Source organism: Bison bison, unplaced genomic scaffold (genome assembly GCF_000754665.1).
Source record: "Bison bison bison isolate TAMUID 2011002044 unplaced genomic scaffold, Bison_UMD1.0 scf7180017864349, whole genome shotgun sequence".
Taxonomy (NCBI): domain Eukaryota; kingdom Metazoa; phylum Chordata; class Mammalia; order Artiodactyla; family Bovidae; genus Bison; species Bison bison.
Window position 1 is genome coordinate 347901 of NW_011494921.1, and position 8874 is coordinate 356774.

An 8874-nucleotide genomic window follows, 5' to 3' on the forward strand; every position below is an offset into this window, starting at 1 on the left:
CTAAAACACTTCGCCAGCCGCTCTTAAGCTGAGAGTCTGAAACATTTTCCTGGTGATACAGAATAATTGTTAAGGAAATGGTCAGGCTGGACAAACTCTTTCCGAATATAGCTTAGAAAATGTAATTTTCTAATTGTACTTTTTAATGAATTACTAGAATTGTACTAGAAGTGGCCTTGAAGACAATTCAACATGTAAGAGAAGAAAGACTTTTTAAGGGCTCTCATTGGGAATAGTAGCTTAGGGCACATGAAGAAGTTGGAACTTAACTTTATTCTCCCTGGTCTTAGAAAGACATGTACATGCATTTCATATGAGCTAATACTTGCAGGTCACAATTTCTTCCACAGAAGAAAAGGACATACAGGAAAAGAACAATAACTTTGTCTTCTTTACTCATAGAGACTTCATGCTCGTGGAAGTGATGGATAGCCTGGTGAAGAAACCAAACGTTGATTTACTTGAAATACCAGCTTCTGTGAAGAAGGGGAGGAATCGAGAGAGGCATATATTGGGGAGCTGAGCACCCACAGCACAGGCTTACAGACTGCCTGCCCACCTCTGCTCACTCCAGGAAAACAGGTAAGTGCTTCCATCACTTCTGCTGAGCTACATGAATCCTTTCTGAAAATAACAACAATGATGTGTTATTTATCTATACAATTGTACATCATTTATCTGTTTCATTTTGTCTGATTGTATTTTATTATTTAGCCAAGGCAAAAGTAAAACAACTTTTCATCTGCTTTAATCTTTAGGTAATTTATTAATTTCCAAAACACAAACGCTTCCTTAGGAGGAAGTGTGATGAAGGGTAGGAGGTGCAGCACCCACAAATCCTTCAAGAAAAATGCAGGGCTTCCCTGGTGGTCCAGTGGATGGGAATCCGCCTGCCAATGCAGGGGACCCGGGTTCCATCCCCGCTCCGGGAATACCCCACATGCCAGGGCAACTAAGCTCAGGCACCGCAGCGAAGGAGCCAGAACTCTGGAGCTGTGCTCCACGACAGGAGACACGCCACAGGCGGAAACCGGGCATCTCACCTGGAGAAGAGCCCCCGTTCTCCAAAAATCAAGAGAAAGCCTGCTCACTGCAACAAAGACCCAGTTAGTTTTTTTAAATGAAAAAATGGCAGAGAGGTGCCTCATGGTAGTTGGCTGGACGTTATCACATCAATCTTTGTTTTGGTATCTGTTATAAGGTCTTCTGTACCCAGTCTTAGTACGGCAGTTAAGAAGAAAAGATAAAGATATTCTATTAGTTTTTAGAAAAGTTTTTTTTATAGTCTTCCAAGTATGAAGTATATACATTGAAAACAACTTTAAAAGTAAAAGGACAAAAATTTTTTGTTCTGTAATTATAGCACTTTCTATGTAAAACTGTGTAGGAGAAAAAGACAAAAGTAAATCTATTAAAATGTTAAAAATGAAAAAAAAAAAAAAAAGAGTAAAAGGAAAGAAGCTATAGCTCCAGATGGCGCAGTGGTAACGAATGCAGCTGCCAACGCAAGGGACGTGAATTTGGTCCCTGGTCGGGAAGAGCCCCTGGGGAAGGAAACGGCAGCCCACTCCAGTATTCTTGCCTGGAAAACCCCACCCACAGAGGAGCCTCCCAGGCTACAGTCCATGGGGTTGCAGAGTGGACACGACTGAGTGACTGAGCACGTGCACACACATAGCTGGCAGAATCCCACAACCACGCACAAGACGTTTCTTTTAAGAAAATTTTATTACAGACTAACAAACTTCCCTTCACTAGAGTGATTATAAAATGCATCTGATGCTCTTCCAGGACTTCCAGACCACATCCGGCCACCATGAGTTCCCTCAGTGAAGCAATCATCCACCTTGCAATTGATCTGTTCCACCAGATCAGAAAATCAGAGAAGGAAAACATCTTCCTGTCGCCTTTCAGTATCTCGTCAGCCTTAGCCATGACTTACTTAGGGGCCCGAGAAAACACCGCATCACAGATGCAGAAGGTAGGTGGCAGCTGCCTTTCCCGCACAGGTTTGCATGGGGTGTCTGCTGGCTGCTGTGCAGATGACCACAGGTCTGCTGTCCTCGGGTCCCACGGGAAGCTCAAGCAGCCCCACGACTGGGTGGGCACAGAGTTATGGGGGCAGGGCTCCCCACCTGCCTCCTGTGCCTGGACTTCCTCTGGGGGCTGGGATGAACCCCTACAACTGCCCAACAACCAGAGGTGAGACTTTAATGGAAGAGTGCAGTAGAAGTGAGGCCCTGACTAAAATCCATGTTTTTAGTGTTTTTTAACACATTTCCTCAACAACGGTTACAGACTAGCCAGGATCCTTGCAGTGGCTCCTTATAAGCGAGTTCTGTGCTTTGCACACACAGTTTGTGTTTCCTACAGAGCAAATGCTCGTATTGAACGTCTCTTTGATTTTGGGTTTTCCCTTGTTTTTTTGGTTTTCTTGTTGTTGTTTAGCAATTTGTTTTGCTTGTCTGGATTTGTCCTTTCCTTCCTTCCTTTATTTCTTTTTTATTTACCCTGATGTACATAGGTTTCTAAAGTCTCCTTGTCCTACTCCCTGTCTCCTCCAGGTCCTTCACTTCAGTGAAATCGCAGCCAACACAAAAGGAGGAGCCACAAAAGATCCCGTGAGTCACACAGCACTGGATCTAGAAGGAGGTCATATATCCAAGAGGGTTATTGGTTAAACTGGGAATTTCAGATAGACTGGGAAAAGTCCATTTTTAGAGCACATCCTAGGCAAAAATGCTCTCCTGTTGGCTCAGCGGGCAAAGAACCCACCTGCCAGTGAAGGAGACATGAGTTTGGGTCAGGAAGGTCCCCTGGAGAAGGAAATGTCAACCCTCTCCAGTGTACTTGCCTGGGAAGCCCCATGGACAGAGGAGCCTTGTGGGCACAGTCCATGGGGTCGCAAGAGTCAGACACGCCAGAGCACACAGGCACAGGGCACCAGGCAAGACAGATGAGCAGAGTTGTCTCTGATACCACGTCACATGCTGATCTCAGACGTCTGTTTTCTGAGGAGAAGCGTGTGTTTCAGAGCAGAGGGTCTAAGGAGCTTCATGTTGAAGGGCTCCTTTCGTGTGCTGACCATGCCGTCTGCACGATCTTAGTTCCCCCATCAGGGACTGAGACAAGCACTGCTGAAAACCTGGCTCTGTCTCCTTGGAGAAGTCGCTTAGTTCTCTGAACGCTCTTGTTTTCACGTGAACTGAGCTAAAGACTTAGAGATGCTGCTGTACAGCTGCTCGCAGTGTCCCAGGCACACACTCTTCCTACACCGGGAAGTGTGAGCACTATGTGTGATCACAGTGAACAGCCATAGAGCACAGTCAACCAGTGTTAGAAGATAATCTCACCAAGGAGTATAACAGGACTTCATGTCATAATCTAGGACAGTATACAAATTGCATGTTCTCACACAGTTGATGACTCTTAGAGATGCAATACGATGCATTAGGCCTCAAGGAGCTCAAGTTTAACTGATCCCTAAACATTCAAGGGACTAACCGGTGGCTCAGATGGTAAAGAATCTGCCCACAATGCGAGAGACCTGGGTCGATCCTGGGTCGGAAAGATCTTCTGGAGAAGGGAATGGCTACCCACTCCAGTATTCTTGTCTGGGAAATCCCATGGACAGAAGAGCTTGGCAAGCTGCAGTCCACGGGGTCACAAAATGTCAGAAGTGACTGGGTGACTAACACACACACACACACACACGTTTAAGACGGTGAGGACACACCCGAGAGCGCAATGGTGCTGCACACGCAGTTCAAAGAGGAAAGGTCACAGTCTACTAGGGAAGGGAGAAAGAATTACCTGAAAGCCTGAATGTGAGCTTATGAAGCACATTTCCAGTAAAATACCCCAAATACGAGGGAAGAACAACAGTCATCCACAGAAATACCAAAATCTAGGTACTGATCAAACAGACTTATGTGGGTGCAGTATTTATATTGTTAGAGAATCTAGGGAGCTCACTTTTTGGTGTTTGAAGGTTGAAAAGCCAGGAAATGTTCATCATCACTTTCAAAAGCTTCTGAAGGAATTAAAGAAATCCACTGATGCCTATGAGCTGAGTGTCGCCAACAGGCTCTACGGAGAAAAGGAGTTTCAGTTTCTCCAGGTGAGTTTCCTGGTCTGTCACGCCTTTGGTCTGCATCCCTGGTCCTCGGGCCCCATCTCCTAATGGGGGAGGGATCAGAGGAGCCTGGGGACCCACACGGGGGGATTACTCCCAGGGGCACCAGGCTCCCCGACCACAACCGCACCCGCTGGAGTGTCCAGAGGCTGATAGCACACCAGTGAGGGGAGGCTAGGGATTGGCTTGAGAACTCTGCTTGATCAGGATTTAACACATTTAATTTAATTTGGGAATATCTACATAATTACTGATAAATTACTCTTCATTCTCCCTTTCTTCCTGCTCATGTCATAGGAGTACATGGATAATGTTCAGAAATACTACCTGGCCAGTGTGGAATCTGCCGATTTTATCAGCGCTGCAGAGGAAAGTCGAAAGATGATTAATTCCTGGGTGGAGAGCCAAACCAATGGTAGGTTATGAGAGAGTCACTCATTACAAATCACGGCTGAGTCCCCGCTGTGTGTGAACACGGTGCTGGACCCTGACCGGGCTGTCAGGAGCGAGGTGAGACGAGACTGCAGAGGGTGGGGAGGCCCTGCAGGGTGTGGACGGTCCACGTCATGCAGAGAGAAACGGCCGGGGTGCTCCCAGGACCAGGCCCTGCAGGCACAGCTGAGCCTGGAAGACAGTGTCTTGTGGATCCCAAGTCTCCGCTCAAACATTAGGTTGAGTCATAAATTTTCCTTTAAAATAGAGGCTTAACTTCTGGATTATGATCCATAAGAGAAAATATGAAAAGAGTTCCCTTTTGCTTTCTTAACTGGGAAACAAGCTGCTCTCCTTTAAACCACTCATCTTGCCAAAATGACCACCTGCAGCAGGAGGGTCCTGGCCCACGTCCCCCCCACAGGATTGTCACAGTGTCCTCCCCACCCAGGGAGGGGCTGGACAATGTCTCCATCCCATGAACCGTATCCTAACTCCCTTCCGAAATACATATCTAACCTAAGCAGCTCAAAATTGAGAATGAAGACAAATACACCCCAGGGAATGGTGTCTGGGCATGTGTTCTAGATTTTAATGTTCATATCATTTGTCCTAAAGAACTTTCAGGCCCGTTTCCTCGGATTGCTAAGTTCAAATTTGAAAATAGCAATAGAAGAATAAAGTGAGGAAGAACAGAATAGAAGGAAGGGTTGAGTAGACAAGAGACAAAGCTCTGAGGGAACAGGAAGGGAGGGAAGGGAAGGAAGAAAGCTGACCAGTAAAACCAACTGAAATCAGCTCATCAGGGTTCCTTGTGAGATGACTGATGTCCCCACACACACAGAATGAACACCTTCCCAGTCAGGAGCAGGGGCGTCTTCCATGAGGGCGACTCCATCAGGCTGGGGTCGTGAGCAAAGCCTCACCTGGTGAACCGCTGGGCATGGAGTCCCTCACGGGGTGATTTGTGTGAATATTTAATCGTCACTTGTAACTTACAGACAAACCACTTGTCCCTGTCATAATTGTCATTTGTCTTTGCAGGAAGAATCAAGAATCTGTTTCCCCAAAACTCTCTTAATGGCTCTGTTCTGGTTCTGGTGAATGCTGTCTATTTCAAAGGGCAGTGGCAAGAGGAATTTAAGAAAGAAAATACTGTGGAGGAAAAATTTTGGCTGAGCAAGGTATTGTCTATAAGTTATGCATATAACATAACGTAACTACATATGCGCTGAGAGGTGTAAATACGTATTGATTAGTATATAACTGCAGGTAGAAGACAGAATTCATCACGCCTTTTTTTTTTTTTTTTTTTTTTTTATTTAGTTGGGATCCCCTGAAGGAATTCTTGTCTCTAATTCACAAAATTTCCAGATCATCTCTCAGAAGGAGGATGCGTTTGGTATCTGAACAAGATTATCTTTCTTTATAACTTATGCCCATTTAGCGCTTTTTGCCACATGAATTTACTGCAGGATACAAGCAAACCTGTGCAGATGATGAAACAAACCAATAGTTTCAAGTTCGTGTCACTGGAGGACGTGCAAGCCAAGATCCTGGAAATCCCGTACAAAGGCGGAGAGCTAAGCATGATGGTGCTGCTGCCCGATGAAGTAGACGGTCTGCAGGAGGTAAAACCTGGTATTCACAGTCTCCGTGCCATTGCTGAAATTCCTAGTGATGCAGTGCTTGTGTGGCTGCTCATAGCATGATGATAGTGATTGGCAGAGCTCAAGCACATAACAAAAATGTCGAGTCAATATGCTAAGTATCACAGTATAATATGAAGAGTGTACAAAAATCTGCACACCACAGGTCAGAATAATATTCTGGTGAGACTATGGAATGTCAGTTGACAAGACAATATACCTAGGTACAAGCATGAATATCTTACGACTGTAAGAATCTCTGGTGTAATCCAGGCCACTCATTTGAAGATGAAGAAATTAACACATATGTAATTGACACATGGAAATATCTGCAAGTTTACTCACAAACAAAACGAGAAAATTAAAGCAACAGAGTTCCCATCATACTCATGCCAATGCTCCATCGTGTCCAACTCTTTGTGACCCCATAGACTATAGCCCACCAGGCTCCTTGTCCAAGGGATTCTCCAGGCAAGAATAATGGGGCCAGTTGCCATTTCCTCCTCCAGGGGAACTTCCAAACCCAGGGATCAAACTCGGGTCTCCTGCGTTTCCTTTGCAGGCAGATTCTTTACTTGCTGAGCCCCCAGGATAGCAAAGTTTCCTATAGCCCACTAATTCACAGAGGTTTTTTAGACTATGAGCAAATGGATTTATCTTGAATCCCAGTTTTTAATTTGGAAGTATTTAGTTTCTAAGTACTCAAAACTCATTCACAGTCTCATTTCTAGAAGTTCAAAAGTGGGAGGAGGGGGAATTATACAATTTTCTTCTTAGCATTGCTATCATAAACTAATATATAAAAACACCAATAAGACCATGTCATAAAAGGACATCCCATGAAAGGCCATCTATAGATACTATAACAGCTGATAATGATGCAGAAGAGGCAGTAAATTTGCCACACTCAAAATACATACATGGTAACACTGGAAATCAAAACTTCATAGGGAAAGTAATATCGCAGTCAGTGTGACAAGTCCTCAGAATACTTGTCTCCTGCTCCAAATTCCCCATTATCAGTGACATTGGGAATATCTCTCCTAAGATTTTATCCTATAGCAACAAGTTGAAAGAACAGAAAAGCTGTTGGACATAAGTAACTCAAAATACTGAAAATTTTTAAATAAGAAACAATGGTATGTATTTGTATTACCTTACCTTAGGTTTGGAACTGACATGCAGTGAATGCTTAAAAGATATTACTTAAATAAATATAGATATCTACTGTATCAGTTTAATGACAGTATTATGTAGCAACATAAACTTGATTAGAGAAATATTTATTGAAAAATTTTACAAATAGATCAAGCAAGAAAAAAGAATACAATTAGGATGTAAGCTGTAAATGCACTACGTAAAAAATTTTGGACAAAAGAACATTAACAAGAGAAGTCTACTGAAAGTGAGCATGCCATCGGTAAACAGCATAAGCAGTGGACAGCTCATCTTCTACAATTAATTTTATTTAACCATCCTGTGTTGCATATATATGTGCATATATATACATTTGTATCTTTATGTGCGTTGCTGTGCTGTGCTTAGTCGCTTAGCCTTGTCCGACTCCTTGCAACCCCATTGACTGTAGCCCACCAGTCTCCTCTGTCCATGGGATCCTCTGAGCAAGAATACTGGAGTACGTAGCTTATCCCTTCTCCAGGGGATCTTCCTGACCCAGGAATGGAACCAGGGTCCTCTGCATGGCAGGTGGATTCTTTACCAGCTGAGCTACCAGGGAAGCCCTTGTGTATTTATATATACGGATGTATTATGTGTACAAAAATAAAGGGCTTCCCTGGTAGCTCAGACAGTAAAGAATCCACCTGCAATGGACAAGACACGGGTTCGATCCCCGTGTTGGGAAGATACTCTGGAGAAGGAAATGGCAACCCACGCCTGTATTCTTGCTTGGAGAATCCCAAGGACAGAGGAGCCTGGTAAGCAATAGTCCATGGGGTCTCAAAGATTTGGACACGACTGAGCAACTAAGCACGCAAGCACACATATACATAAAAATGGCAAAGTCATAAGTATATCAGTTCAGTTCAGTCACACAGTCATGTCCGACTCTGTGCGATCCCATGAACCACAGCATGCCAAGCTTCCCTGTCCATCACCAACTCCCAGAGTTTACCCAAGCTCATGTCCATTGAGTCGGTGATGTCATCCAACCATCTCATCCTCTGTCGTCCCCTTCTCCTCATGCCCTCAAGCTTTCCCAGCATCAGGGTCTTTTCAAATGAGTCAGCTCTTCGCATCAGGTGGCCAAAGTATTGGAGTTTCAGCTTCAACATCAGTCTGTCCAATGAATACACAGGACTGATCTGCTTTAGGATGGACTGGTTGGATCTCCTTGCAGTCCAAGGGACTCTCAAGAGTCTTCTCCAACACCACAGTTCAAAAGCATCAATTCTTTGGCACTCAGCATTCTTGATAGTCCAACTCTCACATCCATACATGACCACTGGAAAAACCATACCCTTGACTAAACGGACCTTTGCTGACAAAGCAATGTCTCTGCTTTATAATATGCTGTCGAGGTTGGTCATAACTTTCCTTCCAAGGAGTAAGCGTCTTTTAATTTCATGGCTGCAGTCACCATCTGCAGTGATTTTGGAGCCCCCAAAAATAAAGTCTGACACTGTTTCCACTGTTTCC

At 44.4% G+C, this 8874-nt stretch overlaps 1 protein-coding gene across 1 annotated transcript in view; it reads left to right on the forward strand.

Moving 5' to 3' along the window:
* The first annotated feature begins 542 nt into the window (after positions 1-542).
* The window catches only part of LOC104999225 (serpin B4-like), a 10435-nt gene continuing 2103 nt past the window's right edge, over positions 543-8874 (forward strand). Inside the window, exons 1-7 of the mRNA XM_010854734.1 lie at positions 543-582; positions 1792-1981; positions 2565-2621; positions 3992-4120; positions 4433-4550; positions 5612-5751; positions 6043-6198. Coding sequence (XP_010853036.1) covers positions 1817-1981; positions 2565-2621; positions 3992-4120; positions 4433-4550; positions 5612-5751; positions 6043-6198 — 765 coding nt within the window. The 5' untranslated portion in view covers positions 543-582; positions 1792-1816. The remainder of the gene's footprint in view (positions 583-1791; positions 1982-2564; positions 2622-3991; positions 4121-4432; positions 4551-5611; positions 5752-6042; positions 6199-8874) is intronic.